This window comes from Oncorhynchus tshawytscha, linkage group LG11 (assembly GCF_018296145.1).
Source record: "Oncorhynchus tshawytscha isolate Ot180627B linkage group LG11, Otsh_v2.0, whole genome shotgun sequence".
Classification (NCBI taxonomy): Eukaryota; Metazoa; Chordata; class Actinopteri; order Salmoniformes; family Salmonidae; genus Oncorhynchus; species Oncorhynchus tshawytscha.
The window spans coordinates 4,800,350-4,819,156 of NC_056439.1; the positions used below are offsets into that span (position 1 = coordinate 4,800,350).

The 18,807-nt window shown below is 43.4% G+C and overlaps 1 protein-coding gene and 2 non-coding genes across 3 annotated transcripts; 1 reads left to right on the forward strand and 2 right to left on the reverse strand.

Annotated features, from left to right (window-relative positions):
• The first annotated feature begins 3,797 nt into the window (after nt 1-3,797).
• Nucleotides 3,798-3,869, forward strand: trnae-cuc. Its single transcript has one exon. It is a non-coding gene; the product is annotated as a tRNA-Glu (tRNA).
• A 684-nt stretch (nt 3,870-4,553) lies between these two features.
• On the reverse strand, nt 4,554-4,626 carry trnak-cuu. Its single transcript has one exon. It is a non-coding gene; the product is annotated as a tRNA-Lys (tRNA).
• Nucleotides 4,627-4,826: 200 nt separating this feature from the next.
• Nucleotides 4,827-16,840, reverse strand: LOC112232373 (Krueppel-like factor luna). The gene is made up of 8 exons (XM_024399364.2): nt 16,330-16,840; nt 14,112-14,221; nt 13,767-13,878; nt 13,440-13,594; nt 10,550-10,640; nt 10,151-10,275; nt 6,741-6,834; nt 4,827-6,315 (listed from the first exon to the last, which is right to left on the reverse strand). The coding sequence occupies exons 1-8, from the start codon at nt 16,625-16,627 to the stop codon at nt 5,336-5,338; spliced, it is 1,965 nt and encodes a 654-aa protein (XP_024255132.1). The 5' UTR covers nt 16,628-16,840; the 3' UTR covers nt 4,827-5,335.
• Nucleotides 16,841-18,807: the final 1,967 nt, after the last annotated feature.

The window sequence follows — 18,807 nt, forward strand, 5'->3', positions numbered from 1 at the left end:
AGGCAGTGATCGCTGAGATCCTGGTTGAAGACAGCAGAGGTGTATTTGGAGGGCCAGTTGGTCAGGATGACGTCTATGAGGGTGCCCTTGTTTACAGATTTAAGGTTGTACCTGGTGGGTTCCTTGATGATTTGTGTGAGATTGAGGGCATCTAGCTTAGATTGTAGGACTGCCGAGGTGTTAAGCATATCCCAGTTTAGGTCACCTAACAGAACAAACTCTGAAGCTAGATGGGGGGCGATCAATTCACAAATGGTGTCCAGGGCACAGCTGGGAGCTGAGGGGGGTCGGTAGCAGGCAACAGTGAGAGACTTATTTCTGGAGAGAGTAATTTTCAAAATTAGTAGTTCGAACTGTTTGGGTATGGACCTGGGTATGTCATTTAGGACCTTGAGCGTGGCTGAGGTACACCCATGACCAGCTCTGAAACCAGATTGCATAGCGGAGAAGGTGCGGTGGGATTCGAAATGGTTGGTAATCTGTTTGTTAACTTGGCTTTCGAAGACCTTAGAAAGACAGGGTAGGATAGATATAGGTCTGTAGCGGTTTGGGTCTAGAGTGTCTCCCCCTTTGAAGAGGGGGATGACCGCGGCAGCTTTCCAATCTATGGGAATCTCAAACGATATAAAAGAGGGATTGAACAGGCTAGTTATAGGGGTTCCAACATTTTCGGCAGATCATTTTAGAAAGAGAGGGTCCAGATTGTCTGATTTGTATGGGTCCAGATTATGCAGCTCTTTCAGAACATCAGCTATCTGGATTTGGGTGAAGGAGAAATGGTGGGGGCTTTGGCAGGTTGCTGTGGAGGGTGCCGGGCAGTTGACCGGGGTAGGGGTAGTCAGGTGGAAAGCATGGCCAGCCGTAGAGAAATGCTTATTGAAATTGATTGTGGATTTATCGGTGGTAACAGTGTTTCCTAGCCTCAGAGCAGTGGGCAGCTGGGAGGAGGTGCTCTTCTTCTCCATGGACTTTACAGTGTCCCAGAACTTTTTTGAGTTAGTACTACAAGATGCAAATTTCTGTTTGAAAAAGCTAGCCTTAGCTTTTCTAACTGCCTGTGTATATTTGTTCCTAACTTCCCTAAAAAGTTGCATATCACGGGGGCTATTCGATGCTAATGCAGAACGCCACAGGATGTTTTTGTGCTGGTCAAGGGCAGACAGGTCTGGAGTGAACCAAGGACTATATCTATTCCTAGTTCACATTTTTTTGAGTGGGGCATGCTTATTTAAGATGGTGAGGAAGGCACTTTTAAATAATAGCCAGGCATCATCTACTGACGGGATGAGGTCAATGTCATTCCAGGATACCCCGGCCAGGTCGATTAGAACATTAGAACATTAGAAAAACATTGGAAACATTAGAAAAAAGTTGCATTTGCAAAGTATTTCAAGAAACTGTAAAACATATAGGCATATCAAGCAAGTTTTTTATATTCCACAAGTATTATCAGATTAACTGTTTTGTACAGATCATTTTCAGACTGATAAACAATGCAATACCTTTTGTTTTCACAAAATCACAAAAGTAGTGCACTGGTCCTTTGTTAGTCCTGTATTTGTGGACCGATCTATGGGAATCTCAAACGATATAAAAGAGATGTCTCAGCGCAGGCACACCCTTTAGTATCCCAATTCATGAAAGGTGCCAGCAGGCTACTGCCCCCCAGGGCTCCTTCAGTACCGTCATGGGAGTTAGATGTTGTCCTACGATCATTTATGAGCCCACCATTTGAGCCCCTGTCTTCAATTGAGCTATGTGAGCTCTCAGTCAAGACTGCCTTTCTATTGGCTATTGCTTCACCCAAGTGTGTTGGAGAATCACATGCGCTTTCTCAACCTGTTCTCAGAGCATTTCGTACTATTCTCTATGAAAAACTGAGACACTCCATTTAGTATTATGTGATTTTTAATACATTGTAAGGCTGCATGATGTGACTCTAATGATGATTTGAAAAAAGGAACTTGAAAGGCATGAACTCTGCTTTGTTTTTTGTGCCAGGCGTACACACTTCATCAGTCTCTCATTCACAATTTGACAAGCACTTGATAATGCCTCGAATTTCCCGGCAGCATCATTTTGTGTGTGGCCGTAATGCCCCCTAAAAGAAATCCATGCCTTTTGTGGCCAGTGGCCGTTGTGCCCTTGGGCTAAATATAATAATTAGAATTCCCTTCTCCCTGATTGCTGCGAAGCACTTGTTACTCTCATGGCTCTCCATCATGGGATTGGGTCTTTCTCACAGGCTACAAGTGAAGACAGACACATGGGGGACACAACTGCGTGCATCCTTATCCAAGGTGCACATTGAAGATATTGGAACCTACTATCACCCATAGTACAGAAGTTGACCTATTCTATTCTGTGTGAGAAATAAATATTTAAAACATGGTCTGGGACAAATTAATACAACCACTAGCATCAAAAACACTTTTTTTAAGCAATGAGGCTGACACACCAGATCAGAACGATTAGCTTAACATTTTGATAAACTATTAGACTATTTCTTCACATGATAAACGCAGCAATGCGCACACTGCAGCAGTAAGCACAAAGTTCCATTAGCGGGAAACATCATTATCAAAAGTGACCGCAAATGCGACAATGCTTTTATTATAAAGGTGCATTTTTATGGTGAAAATGATCTTCCCCAAACTTGAAACTCACACACTGCTTAAGCAGATTAATGAGCTTCATTTTAAGATGTTATTTGGCCACTTTAGTTGTGATACAAACCTTATCAAAACATATAGGCCTATGGGCTAGGCTACATGAGGTGTATTTATATTTAATGCTGTAATTATGTTGGTAACTAATTTATAATACCCCTTAGCCTTGGTATATTGACCATATGCCACACCCCCTTGGCAGTGATGCCAATTTAGCAATTTTGTTGCTAGATTTAGCAACTTTTCAGACTACCCTGGCAACTTTGTTTCCAAACAACACCTAGCAACAAATTGAGCTACTTTTAAAAATGTATTTGGAACTTTTAGCAACTTTTGTGACTCAAATGCTAAAATGCACGCATTTTCCCTCTAAATGACACAAATACTATTTTCTCTGTCACACACTCAGTCACAACACACGTGCCTGGCTGCAAAAGTGCATTGTGAGTGACGTCAGCAGCAGGCCAGTAGCAATTTCAGCAAATTGCAAATCATTGTTGGCTGACTGCCGGGTTCGACGAGCCAAACCCAATGAATACTGTTGGTCACGAATGTTTGATTTTGAACAGAACTTACAACATCAATCAACAAGTCTCAATCAAAATTGTACAGCCAGAAATACAGAAAAGAGTGGGATAGGAGTCTGTACCAGAACAACGCAGTTTTACGTTATCACGCAATGACATCACAACGTAATTTAGCAAATTTTAGCAACAAATCATCCTGCCTCTAGCGACATACCCTGAAAATTAGTTGGCAACACTGCCCCTCGGGCCTTGTTGCTTAAGTATATCAGACGCCTTTTACAATGACAGGTCACGCGGGTACAGTAAGGGTGTGGCATGAAAAGTCTTTGATATTAAGCTTTCAATCACATCGCCTGAAAGTGAAGTTACTATCGGTCGTTTGGCGACCCGTTACTCTACTAAGAGGACCGAGGTTCTAGTTAGAGTGCCACAAAACTTAACTGCAGTAACCCAAAATGATACAATTTATGTACATTAATGCAGGAGAGCTGCGCGTGTTGGTCAATCGAGTTCAAGCGAAGAAAAAAAAAAAGTAATTGTAAAGACAGGGCTCGGAGAGTAACACAGATCAATAGTCAAACTGTCCTTAAATTTTTAGCCTTCCCTGGTGGTCTAGTGGTTAGGATTCGGCGCTCTCACCGCCGCGGCCCGGGTTCGATTCCCGGTCAGGGAACAATATGTTTTCTTCATTTCTCAGTAATTTTCGGACCGACCACGTATAAAAATTTCGGACCGGCCCGTATAAAATACATTTGCTTTATATATTATGCTCATTGTATGTCTGAAACAAGAATATACATGTTTACCTTCTGAAAAGGTTTCGTTTTTGAAAGGGAAGTGTAGGAATGTAATTGAACTGTAATGATGACAAATGATGGGTACAAAAATAAATATAAACTAATAATATCGAAACAAGAAAAGAGTACCAAAAAAATACTACAGTTGATAAAGTTATGTGTGCGACCCCTTAGTTTTATTAACACAATTATTTTCTTGACTGCTGCGGAGCAGAGTGGCGCAGCGGAAGCGTGCTGGGCCCATAACCCAGAGGTCGATGGATCGAAACCATCCTCTGCTAACCTTTTTCACCATCATGGATTGTGGTGTATTTATACATCATGTATTGTGTATGTTATGTTAATTCTATTTTTAAGGGTAGCGATAGAAAAATGAACCTAGCTACCTGACTTGCTCTATCCACATCGCTCTGGCCAAACGCCACGTCCACTAGCGTTCCTTTTCCACGATGAATGTATGGAGTATGAAGCGATAGCTAATGTAGCGTAATTAAAACAAAAGTACAGTAAGTGCTAAAAATATGATTTCTTTCGTTTCAAAGGTTTTTAAGAAAAAACAGCGCCCAACGTGGGGCTCGAACCCACGACCCTGAGATTAAGAGTCTCATGCTCTACCGACTGAGCTAGCCGGGCCTATCGGTAGACTGTATTTGCAGATGATTTTGAAAGCAGGGCGGGAAAGTCTGAAAATAAAATATTGCCACATTGCGGTTGCATTTAGTATTACATAGTGACTTGGCCCCAATAACAAAAGCTGATTTTCAAACGAACCTGCTGGTCTCACAAAAGAACAGAATAGTTCATAATCGATGCGAATATTTAGTACTACCTTATTATGTTAAGAAAATATGTTTATTTTGATGTCACTGTCTGTGGCCACATTACTTGCTATTGCATGACGGACACAGATTGGCAATTATTAAGGACGTCAAATCTTGCAAATTAAAAAAAGTTTACCTAATAATATACAAAAATACATGTCTTGGAACACATTTGTTCATATAATATGCACATGATATTCGGTATTAATTCCACATTTCAGTTTCAAATAAAGATACTTTATCTAATAATCGCCTAACATAGTGTGTCAGCCCCTTACTTTAACTACTGTAACAACGATCTGGAGCTGAACAGAGGAAAAAAGTGTCACCTGTAAAGACAACTTTCTGCTAATCCCTTCTACATTTCCTTTATATTGTAGTGTTTGTTTTGGAGGTTTGGGGGGTTGTCGGTCTCAAATCATTACGATTAGAATGAATTCCCGTTTATGTCTGTGTCAGCAATATTCTATCGTAGATTTTAGAACCATGTCCGTCCAGTCTACTGATTCTAATTCTATGCCTCACACCCCTTCTCCCCCATCTCCACAGACTGACTGCTGGTGTGTCTTGAGGTTGCATATCCAGGCGAAGCGCTTCCCACAGTGGCTACAGGCAAAGGGTTTCTCCCCCGTATGGACCCTCTGGTGCTTCTTCAGGTTGCCAGCCTCGGAGAACATCTTCCCACAGGTGGCACACCTGAACGGCTTCTCCCCTGTGTGTACCCTCTGGTGAGCCTCCAGGTTGGACTGACCGGTGAAGGCCTTACCGCAGGCTCGGCACACGTAGCTCTTTCTCCTCCCGGCCGCATCGCAGTGCTGCTGGGCCAGCTGGGCTGCCTGCTGCCCAGCCAGGGTCACCTCGATGTTGGCAAAGCCTTTGGCCGTGGTCCCTCTTCCTGGTGGTAGACCTACCAGGGAGTGAAGGGATTGGGAAGACATACCGATACTAGTAGTGTTGGTGGTGGAGGTAGTTGGGTTTTCTGGGTGAGTCTGTTGTAGCTGCTGTGCTCTGAGGCGTCGTTGAAGCTGCCGCTGATGTGCTTGTTGAGACGCTCTCAAAATGGCTGCCCTGCTCCATGTGGGATGCCCCTGGATTCCCCCACCCACACCCAGAGTGGCTGTTTGTACTCCCTGATGCCCAGAGAAAGGCACACCCTCCCCTGTGGGCCTCGCTGAGAGGAGCTGGGGCTTAGGCTCTGGGTCGACTATGAGGCAGTCTGGGTCAGTGTCCGTAGTGTCGTCGGTGTAGGAGCACGAGGGCCCACCGGAGGGCGATGTTGATGCCGATGTGTCTGGGGCCCAGCGCGTGAAGAAGGTCTCCAGCTCAAACAGTGAGTACTCAGAGCTTAGCGTGTTGGCTGCTCTCTGCTTGCTTAGCTGCTGTGTGGTCTGGGTTGGAGTTGTGTTGTCTGGTGCTCCCTTGGGTATATTGGCTTTATTACCTAGGCTCGCTGTGGGACTGGTGGTTCCAATACCTTTTTGTGAGGAGGACTCCCCAGTACCTGGAGAAAGATCATAGAAAAGGTGCATGTTTATTGTAAATACTAGTTGAGACGCTCATTCTGAGTTAAAAGACATGTTAAATGATGATAAGCTAGAGAGGGCTTTTACATGTACACTTTGGTAATGGTTTCCCAAACTCGGTCCTGGGGTCCCCCCTGGGTGCATGTTTTGGCAGAAACCAACACGGGCACCCAGGGGGGACCCCAGGACCCGAGTTTGAAAAAACCTGATTTAGCAGACACTCTTATCCAAGGCGACTTACAGTTAGTGCATTCAACTTAAAGGGGGGCTGAACTGGCCTCATTTCCCTCATTAAGAAAATAGCTTTTAGTAAACTGTTATAAGTGAGTAGCTCAGTGACACTGTCTGGTGGGCGCCGACACGGTTGTCATGCATTGCTGGTTTATTTTCATTCTCCACTTACACTCTGCTGTCAGGTCAGGTCCTCCTGTTGCTGTGATACTTCCCAGGTTCTGTCCCAGTCTTAGTGTTGATGGAGTTGATTCAGGAGCTGCAGGCTAGGAAGAGGAGAGCAGAAAGAGCCTATGAGATAAACTAAACACTAGATAGATAGCGATCAGCAAAACACATCACTGCCTGCCCTCCAGGACACCTACAGCACAGGGTGTCACAGAAAAGCCAAGAAGATCATCAAGGACCTCAGCCACCAGAGCCACGCCCTGTTCATCCCTCTACCATCTAGAAGATCATCAAGGACCTCAGCCACCCGAGCCACGCCCTGTTCATCCCTCTACCATCTAGAAGGCGGAGACAGTACAGGTGCATCAAAGCTGGAACTGAGAGACTGAGAACCAGCTTCTATCTCCAGGCCATCAGACTGTTAAACTGTCACCACTAACCGGCCTTCGCCCAGTACCCTGCCCTGAACCTTAGTGACTGTTACTAGCTGGCTACCTCCCGGTACTAGAACCCTGCACCTTGGAGACTGCTGCCCTATGTACATAGTCATTGAACACTGGTCACTTTAATAATGTTTACATACTGTTTTACCCACTTCATATGTCTATACACACCATCATATACATATATATTTATATTCTGGACTGTGATATTGCTCGTTCTAATATTTGTATATTTCTTAATCCCTTTCTTTTTCTTTTGGGGAATTTTACATTCACGTTTTTCTTTGTATTTTGTTAGGTATTACTGTACTGTTGGAGCTAGAAACATAAGCATTCCGCTACATCCGCGATAACATCTGCTAAATATTTGTACGCGACAAATGAAATTCGATTTAATTTAGAGGTGTTACTGTAATATTCTGTTGCACCCCCTTTTGCCCTCAGAACAGCCTCAATTCGTCAGGGCATGGATTTACAAGGTGTGGAAAGCATTCCACAAGGATGCTGGCCCATGTTGACTCCAATGCTTCCCACAGTTGTGTCAAGTTGGCTGGTAGTGGATCTCTACTCTGAATAGCTCGTTCCATCTCATCCCACAGATCCTCACTTGGATTGAGAACTGGTGACTGGGCAGGCCACTGCAGTAAACTGAATTCACTGTCATGTTTGTGGAACCATTCCTGGACAATCCTAGTCTTGTGGCAATTTGCAGATTGATACATTGTTGCCATGAACGGGATGTGCCCGATTGTATACTCAGTGTACTGTAAATCAAAATTATATTTAGGAAAGTCTAATTCACCGTTTTGAGTTCCGTAGCAATAAATAATAATTCATTAAAGTGAGTAAATTTGTTAAAGACATGTTCCGGTACTGGCGAGTATATAGTAAGTATTTTTTAACCCTTCCGCTATGGGCTGGATGTGTCAATGTGTAGTTCATACACGCATAATCTATGAGCAGAATTACAGTTTTACCTCAATTATCCACAAAATCCTTACTTTTCTGGAAGCTGTGTGGCACCATTTTCCCTACATTTACCCCCACGCGGGCCAGCCCCCTAGCAATTTGAATTTCAACCAATAAGCTTCAGCCCCTCGCCATTTGAGTGACAGCTAGCAAGACACTCTCAGAGTAAAGCGAGAAAGAGCAATGACGTGGTGCACACATCTGCACATTTGTGATGTAGAACGCAATTGTCCAGGACCACTTTTGGCTCGTGGATGCTACTTTCAGAACTACTGGCTTAAAAAGTATACAAAAGAACCAGAGAATCTCTTTTTAAGTGATCATTATTTTGACTTCCATTTCAGGCAAATATTGTGGATGTGATGAATGCTCTTTAAGATATTGATATTGTGTCACAGTTGAGGAAATTGAATGTCCTGTGATGGAGTAATGTAATGTCAATAACCACATTAATTCATTCATCGATTTTGCAAAGAAACATTTTAATCTTCTTTTAACATTACAAGAGAAGGACATCGATCAAAGTTTCACAGAATTGTGACACAATAGACTTATCCCTTATAAGCGTAGAGCATTTTGGACCCAAAATTTAAAAAATCATCCAACAAGATATTTACACGTTTACTGCTAACAAATACTGTTACTTCAACCCATTTACTGGTTTATGGAGTATGTTGAACCTATATACCTTGGTGTTACAAGGGGAATCAAACATGCACTATTCTCACCACATATTATCATTTTCATACAGCTTTATGAGTAGAAAACAAATAAATATGCTTATTACTATCACCAGCTTTTAGGACTCCCGGAACAAAATCTAATTACTAAAAGGACTGTCTTGATCAGATAAGAAAAGACAAAATTACCCAGACTACACTAATCTCGGACACTCAGATTTAAAATATTGCTTGTGCGTCTGTCCACGAGAGATTTCACTAACAACCCTTCCCTAAACCCCTTTACTAATATCAACATAGTGTCTATATTAATGACCAAGAGTTATTCCTGATCATGTGACCTGACCAGAGGAAAAACTCTGGGTCCTATTTTTATCCTATAACTATCAGTTGTTTCTGGTCAGGTCAAGTGATTAGGGACAACTCCTGGCCCTAGTTCAATTCTATAACCATCTGAGTTTTCAGGAGAAAAAAAACCTGGCCCTTCTCATATTGAAATAGATGGTTGATATAATACCCCGGTCCAATCTAGTAGTACTACTGCTGAGGATGATGTCGTAGTACTACTGCTGAGGATGATGTCGTAGTACTACTGCTGAGGATGGGGTCGTAGTACTACTGCTGAGGATGGGGTCGTAGTACTACTGCTGAGGATGGGGTCGTAGTACTACTGCTGAGGATGGGGTCGTAGTACTACTGCTGAGGATGGGGTCGTAGTACTACTGCTGAGGATGATGTCGTTTCTGGTGTTTCTTTAGATTGCTAGGGTCGGCAAAGCGTTCCCCACAGAGCGGGCAGGCGTACGGCCTCTCCCCCGTGTGAACGTTCTTGTGGATCTTAAGGTTCCAGTACTGAGAGAAGTGCTTCCCGCACACCGTGCACCCAAACGGCCGCTCGCCCGTGTGGGTTCTAAGGTGCGGTTCTAGATTCGCCGGGGAGGAGAACCCTTTACCGCAGAACTTGCAGAGGTATGCTTTCTTCCTTACCACTTTCTTCCTCCCGCATTTGTACGTCTCCTGAACCCCCTGTGCCTCATCCGACCCCCCCATTCCAACATCATAACCAGCCATCTCTGACCCCTCCCTAGAACCCATAGAACCGGAGAAGCTTCCGGAGCCTTCTACAGTGAAACCCCCGTGCTGACCCATCTCAGAGCCAGCAGGCCCCATCCTCCCTCCCATGATCAGCATGCCTGGGCCTGCTGGGTAGGACAGGTTGAGGGAGGATGGCCCTGGGACGCTAGTGTCACCACATCCACCACTGCCCCCATTGGTCCACAGCGGAAGGGGGTGGCTCTCGTACGACACACGGCCATAGCTGACCTCCGTGGTGTGGTGCCTGGTCGGCCCGGGGTGGTGGTGGGTGTGGTCTGGGGGCGAGGTGTGGTGGGTGGCCTCCAGGGGTAATGCTCCTCCTCTGTAGTCGTCTCTGCTGGACTCCTCCGGCCCTTGAGAAGAGAACACAGCGTCACAATCACACTACTGGCTGTTGTTGAAATCAATGGGAGAACTAAACTTGTGGAATGTCAATGCCATTAGAACATGTTTTCAAAGCTTTATGCTCTGGAACAGGCAGGGATGGATGCAACAGTGTAGTCTTCACATGGGATCTAACTAGCCTTGTGTCATAGGTCTAAACCCTTGATTATCAAGCCCTGCTGTTAGCGCCACTACCCACTTTAACCACACACACAGCCCTCCACCCCTGTAGTCTCCACTCACCCTCCTGGATGCTGAGTCCTCCACCCCGTGGGTCCAGATCCTCCACCTTGATCAGCAGGATGTCAGGGTCTCTGTCCTCCACCGCTGCAGACTGGAAACACAGGGACGGATCAGGAATTAGGCATCACAATTACTATTATGCAATGAATCGTATTCATTTCTAAATCACACACTAGAACTGTGTGACTGGAATAAATCTATGGACCAACGGATTACAAATTGTGTACCTCTTACATGCATGCAACAAGTATCTTATGTAGCTACAGAGGTTTACTGATATGTTATATGCATCTTGTTGCATCATTTGACTGATGAATGGATGTCTGTTACTCAGAACCTCTTAATACAGGACATCTCCAATGAAATATAGTGGTTATAGTGACCTTATGGTTTGAGTGATAACATTATTTAACAAAGATTAAGTGACCTAGAATTTACTGGAAGATTAACAAAACGTGTGTCTTGCTCAATAATGACTAATCAAATATTAGCTATTTATGAGTGTTCTTGCAGGTGGTGGGAGATATGTGTGTGTGACAGACTTGTAAGCAGCCCCAGAAGAGCTTTTCTTATTGGATAATTGTTTGAATCACTTCAGCTTTCCTTTTTCTTGCCTATTCATTTCAATAATGACAGAAACCTCAGTGTAAGGAATGTATTTTATTCATAATAGTTCCATATGTAGAAAAACAAAAAAAACAGACGAGGCATTGTAATAGATGATTATTATTTAGGGGAAAGATTGTTATAGTAAATAAACTGGCATTAAATAACTTGTTAAAAAGTAAATCTGTCCAATGTCAAATAGCCCCTTAACATTAGATATACAGAACCATTTTAAATATGTACACAAAGAACCAGCATCATCCTCTCCAGATTTACATTTTAAGGTTGACATTTACCATGAATACCTTAAATCGGTAGCTTATTTTGGACCAAATTCACGCTTCCTTAGTCCACTGATATGAAATGTCTTATGTACATAATCAAAACCACCTATCATAACCCAAAATAATTCCACGCGTGCACATCTATCGGGGCAGCTGTGAGTTGTGATTCATGATGACTGACCCTAGATCATTGTTCATTTTGTCTGCCAAATGGTAGGTCACCCCTGATTCATTTAAGCATAAGGTTGAGACCTCCTGGCTAGAAACAGTCTGGTTTCTAAAAGTCGAAACTTGATTAGCTTAATGAGTAAGGAAAACAAAAAAATATATATATTTGACCATTATTTCACTAGGCAAGTCAGTTAAGAACAAATTCTTATTTTCAATGACGGCCTAGGAACAGTGGGTTAACTTAACTGCCTTTGTCAGCTCGGGGGTTTGAACTTGCAACCTTCCGGTTACTAGTCCAACGCTCTAACCACTAGGCTACCCTGCCACCCCCTCTCTATGTGATGAGTTTACTGCTTAATAAGTAAGTTAGGGTCCCAACCCTGCCCTAGGTGATGCTAATTTGTATTCATTAGGATCTCCACTAGCTGCTGCCCAGGGAGGGCAAAACAGGATTAAAACAATTACAAATCACAAAATATTTTTAAAAAACAATACATCACACAACACATTATTACACCACTACACATCCACAATATTACAATGCATATGTGAGTAGAGTGTGTTAGCATATTAGAGTGTGTTAACGTGTTAGCATATGTGCTTGTGTCTTCACAGTCCACACTGTGCCAGAAGGTGTTGTTTTATCTGATACAGAAAAAATAAAATATTTAACTGCTCGCTTGAGTAACTTTGATGTGGAAGAGAGTTCCATGTAGTCAGCTGTCTGAACGGACAGTTTGGTGCTTTCAACATGTCAATACCGCTCATAAAAGACAATTAGGGATGCAGTCAATCTCTCCTCTGCATTGAGCCAGGAGAGATTGACATGCATGTTATTGATATTAGCGCTCAGCGTACATTTAAGGGCCAGCCGTACTGCTCGGTTCTAGGTCAACTGTAATTTGCCTATGTTCTTCTTTGTGGCACGTGACCATATGAGTGGGCAGTAGTGCAGGTGGGATAAAACTAGGGCTCGTGTCCGGGGGATATACGTCTGGATGGTTCCTCTCGTGGTGGGTCTTGAGGTTCCGTATCCAGGCGAATCCTTTCCCACAGAGCTCACAGTGGAAGGGTTTCTCCCCTGTATGGACCCTCTGGTGCTTCTTCAGGTTGCCAGCCTCGGAGAACATCTTCCCACAGGTGTTGCATCTGAACGGCCTCTCCCCTGTGTGGGTCCTCAGGTGGATCTCCACTTTCTTGGGCCGGTTGAACGCCTTGCCGCAGAAGTTGCAGATGAACAGTTTCTCCCGGGCACTGGTCCTGTGGGGGACCTTGCCATCCCTCGTCAGGGGGAAACCAGTGTTGCCGCCGCCAGTGTTTCTGCCCCCACCGCCGTGTGTCCACCCGTTCGCGTCAGAAGTCGACGGCATCGTAATGTCATTGGAGTGAGATTGTGATGGGGCGGACATGTTGCCATGGTTACCCTGGAACCTGCCTCCTCCCCCAAACATTGCAGACATTCCACTGTCGCGACCCCACTTCTCCAGAGGCGCCTTCCCATCCTCCTCCTCCGAGTCGACGTTCAGAATCTCCTCCCGGCTCCCCGGGAGATGGCGGTGGACGGTGACCGAAGCAGGAAGTGCACGGCGGTGCCCGGACTGAAAAGACGCAGCAGCCTCGGCGACTGTGCTGTACGAACAAGATGGCTGCCCAGCCCCAGCCGCCTCTGCCTGGTTACGCTCATTAAAGAACGAGCCCAGCTGCCCCAGACCGTCCCCTCTGTCGTCATCACCACTGTACATATCAAACGCAGCAGGGTGGGGTTGGTGCAGCAGTCCTGCGTGTTGGGGTTCACTGTCAGACTTAAGGAGAGGTGCCGAGCCACTGACCTCCACACGGTGCCTGTTCCTGGGGCCCTGCTGCTGCTCGGGGTGCTGAGGCTGGCTGAGCTGCTCTGGGCCATGGGCTGAAGTGGGTGGATGGGATGTGGAGTCCCCAGGGCCAGTTCTATCGCTGCCTCCACGAGGTCCACACTCCACCACTCCTGGAGGAGAGAGGAAGGTTAATGAGAGCAAGTTAATGGTTAACTCAAGTCAAAGGTATGGCCAGGTTGAGTAGTGTGAGAATGGAGTGTTGATGTTGAGAAAATGTATGGGGTGAGTAATTGCAATATCTGCAACACAGCAACCAAAGTTGAGACGGACTAACACACTCACCGTCCTCTCCAATCAGTGGTACGTCGTCTGCCTCCGCGTCTCCAAGGGGATCCTCCATCCTCTCCTCTTTGACTAGCAGAGACTCAGGCTCCACAAGCTGCAGATCTGGCGACTGGAAGATCGAAAAGTCGGGAATTAACCGCATAAATATACACCACAACATCGTTGATAATGACCTACTGGTGACTGATGCTGCCAAGTGCTCAAAATGGTTCAAATGGGACATTGTGTACTGTAGGACTATGCTATAATGGAATATAACGGTGAGCAACCAAGTATATTTGTTTTCTTGAAGTGTGTAAGACCTTGACAACCAGTATTACAGTTTTGGTTTCTTGAACTTACCTTGTCTCGGATGGGGTTGGGATGCATCTGAGGACTGTTGTGATCATTACTGGCTCCAGGGCCTCCTGACCACATCCCCATGTGATCTAGTTGTATGTCGTAGACACCACCTACGATTTAAAAAATTAAACTTACTTGTAAAAGAAATTGCAGGTTGACTCGAGCCCACATTGGCCTAGATGAGCTTTGTCATATTTGAATGACCAAAACAAAGGTGGGTCCCAATGACTGTATACAGTGAGTGTGCAAAACATTAGGAACATGCTCTTTCCATGAGGCTGACCAGGTGAAAGCTATGATCCCTTATTGATGTCACCTGTTAAACCCACTTCAATCTGTGTAGATGAAGGTGAGGAGACAGGTTAAAGGAGGATTTTTTTGTAAGCCTTCAGACAATTGAGACATGGATTGTGCCATTCAGAGGATGAATGGGCAAGACAAAATATTGAAGTGCCTTTGAACGGGGTATGGTAGTAGGTGCCAGGCGCAACGGTTTGAGTGTGTCAAGAACTGCAACGCTGCTGGGTTTTTCACACTCAACAGTTTCATGTGTGTATCAAGAATGGTCTACCACCAAAAGGACATCCAGCCAACGGCATGCCAGTGGTCAAAAGCGGGTCATTGATGAAAGAGGACAAAGGAGGTTGACACGAATTGTGCAGAGAAACAGACAGTTCACTACAACATTGGTGCCCAAAGACCCATAAAAGAATGTACAACTCGTTGGTCCGTGGCACGAATGGGGTATGGCAGCTGACGACCTTACAGTGTTCCACTTCTCTCAGCAAAATAAAACTGTGGTTGCAGTGGGCTAACACAGTGGGCTAACACAGCCCTTATCTGTGGTATATTGGCCATATGCCACAGACTGTCAGTTGTTTATTTAAGCAATAAGGCCTAAGAAGCCCCATAAAATTATGTTTTGTATTTTCTGGGAATTCTGTTATTTTTTTATTGTTTTGTTTATACTCTCAATATTACAATTATTCATAGAGAAACAACGAAAATGTGTGTTCTGAGTCCATGTCAATGCTTAAATCCCATCAGAAGACCAATTTTTAGGTCTGGAAAAAAACCAAACACGTTTTGATTTGAGTGCAATACCCTTTTAATTGCACATTTACACAATGAGGAATGTGTGAGTCTCACGATGCCTACTGCAGCAGCACGTCATGGCAGAGTTAGCAAAAAACGGCCATCCGATTGATACAAATAACCGTGATATATTTCTGTCAGGTAAGCCTAATTTGTAGTTAACATTAAACGAGAAGGTTTTTGGGGGAAAGTCTGTCTACCCACAAGATGGTTATCATTACTAGCATCACTTACTGGCAACATACAGAGTGATAGACAAAAGCGTGCACCAAACAGACAGACGGGCAACATTTATGGAAATGAATTGGTAGATAATGATAGGTTTGGATTTTTATGCCAATAGTGGCTAAACGGGTGAGAATGTCAACGTAGCTTTGATTAGATAGTAGTAGGGAGGAGCTTTATGTTTGGCAGTTTGCGATGGAACATGGGAAAAAAATGCATGTACTTTCAGAATTGCTTAGCGAGCTACTTATTAGGTGGGATGAGAACTACTACTGGTAGTTTGCGATCTGTCATCTACCTGTTGGAGATCCCTCGGTTAGGGTTAGCTAAATTGCTAAAAGCAAAAATCAACTTTTGACTTCAATAGACGCACGAAAATCGTCCGACAAAATGCCTCGATTTTACGAAATAGAGGCATGCTAAGACAACGTTAGCGTGGAAAATATACAATTATAAATTAGTGCAGGAAATTTATTAAAATCCTGGAAATTAATACTGGAAATTAACAAACTATGCAAATGGTAACAATTGGTCGAGTGCCAGAGTGAGGCTACAAAATAGGATTTTGATTCCTATGTCATGTTCTACAAAAATGACTACTTTACTGTCAGTCGTCCTATTATTTTTGGATCTATTTTGATAGAACAGTATAAATCAATCAGAATGGAAAAAGTCCATTAAAAACACTTGTTTTTGTATGCACTACCCAGAAAGCATATTTATAACTTGTATTATTCAGAACCGTCATACCGTTAAAAATACAAAATAAATACTATATTGATGATATTTTGGCCATGTCACCCAGACCTATTTTCCAGTGGTGTTTTTTTTATTTACTTTATCAGCAGGGTAATCAAAAACTAGTATCAGACATGGTATGATACTACAGTCTTCTTACCAGTTGATGAAGACGACCCTCTGAATTTCTCATTGGTGTTGATATGAACTCTGCTGTTGGGACGGCTGTTCATTGCGCTTTCCCGTAGCCTTCGTTCGGCGTAACCACGGGCCATCTTCAGCTCGAGAAGATTCAGCTTTCGCTTCAAACCTTTGTTCTCCCTTTGGCATTGTGACATTTGCAAACTTACAACCGCATAGTCGTCGTCTACCAGTTTGCAGATTTCTGCCACGGCTGCATTGGCCAATACCTCCATAATGGAAGCTAGTTGTGTCTGGAACGCAAGGCGACTCGACATTTTTGGACGACTGGCTCGCGAGCACTAAAAGTCGATAAATTCAGTCTCATGCGATGTATATTGGATATATTGAATCACGCTCACTTCAAATATCGCCAACGACGAAGTGTTTAACGTAAATAGTGGACTAAAACCAGTAGTTTGCTAGCTCTGGAGCTCCAGTTTCTTCTTCTGTGCTACCAGCCTTTCGTCAGCAACAATAAAAAGATTTCCGGGTCACGGAAATTTTCAAAATAAAAGTTCCCTACGTAATAGGAGAAAAGTGTAATTAACCTGTTTTTATTCACAATATGTGAAACATAATTGTCTAAACATTAATAATGATTCATATTTTTCATATTTATGGACATTTGCATTAAATGTGGGTTTTAAAAGATGTTCCAAGGTCAAATAAATGCCCCCGATACAATACATTGTATGTGAAATACATATTGGTTTATAGAGAGAACTATTCGAGGTGCCGACATAAAAGTGGGGTTGGGATTACTCACCAGTGTCTGCAGACTATGGTGTAATTTATATATGCCCAACAACACTTTCTACTCCACCCACTCCATTGGTCGCAATGCAATACACTATAGGCCCATAAATTACATATTGGCTAATAGAGAGAACTATTCTACGTGTAAAAGTGGGGTTGGGATAACTCTCCATGGTCTGCAGAATCTATATATAGTGTTATTTTATGGGGACTGAGGTGTAAATACCCAGCAACACTTTCTACTCCACCCACTCCATTCACTGCAGTGCAATACACTGTAGGCCTATAGGTGAGATTAGAGATTCTTAGGGCTGAGATCCCGTTAACGGGATCGATATGACAACCGACAGTGAAAGTGCAGGGCGCCAAATCCCTCAAACATACAAGTATTTTATACCATTTCAAAGGTAATCTTGTTGTTAATCCCACCACAGTGTCCAATTTCAAATAGGCTTTACAGTGAAAGCACCACAAACAATTATGTTAGGTCAGAGCCAAGTCACAGAAAAACACAGCCATTTTTTCCAGTCAAAGAGGGGAGTCACAAAAATCAGAAATAGAGTTATAATTAATCACTAACCTTTGATGATCTTCATCAGATTACACTCATAGGACTTCATGTTACACAATACATGTATGTTTTGTTCGATAAAGTTCATATTTATATCAAACAATCTCCGTATACATTGGCGCGTTATGTTCAGTAGTTCCAAAAACATCCGGTGATTTTGCAGAAAGCCACATCAATTTACAGAAATACTCATAATAAATGTTGATGAAAATACAAGTGTTATACATGGAACTTTAGATAAACTTCTCCTTAATGCAACCGCTGTGTCAGATTTTCAAAAAAGCTTTACGGAAAAAGCAAACCATGCAATAATCTGAGTACGGCGCTCAAAGACCCAACAAACCAAAAAGATATCCGCCATATTGTGCAATCAACAGAAGTCAGAAATAACATTATAAATATTCACTTACCTTTGATGATCTTCATCAAAATGCACACCCAGGAATCCCAGTTCCACAATAAATGTTTGTTTTGTTCAATAATGTCCATCATTTATGTCCAAATAGCTACTTTTGTTAGCGCGTTTTGTAAACAAATCCAAAGTCACGAAGTGCGCTCACTAGGAGCAGACGAAATGTCCAAAAGTTCCGTTGCAGTCCGTAGAAACATGTCAAACGATGTATAGAATCAATCTTTAGGATGTTTTTAAAATAAAACTTCAATAATGTTCCAACCGGAGAATTCCTTTGCCTTCAGAAAAGCAATGGAACGGGAGCTACCTCTCACGTGAACGAGTGTCACGAGCCTGTGGCACTCTGCCAGATCACTGACTCATTCCCCTCTCATTCAGCCCCCCTTCACAGTAGAAGCCTCAAACAAGTTTATAAAGACGGTTGACATCTAGTGGAAGCCTTGGGAAGTGCAACATGACCAATATCCCACTGTATCTTCAATAGGAAATTAGTTGAATATAGACCAACCTCAGATTTCCCACTTCCTGGTTGGATTTTTTTCTCAGGTTTTTGCCTGCCATATGAGTTCTGTTATACTCACAGACATCATTCAAACCTTGAGAGTGTTTTCTATCCAAATATACTAATAATATGCATGTATTAGCAACTGGGACAAAATAGCAGGCAGTTTACTCTGGGCACCTTATTCAACCAAGCTAGTCAATACTTCTCTCTC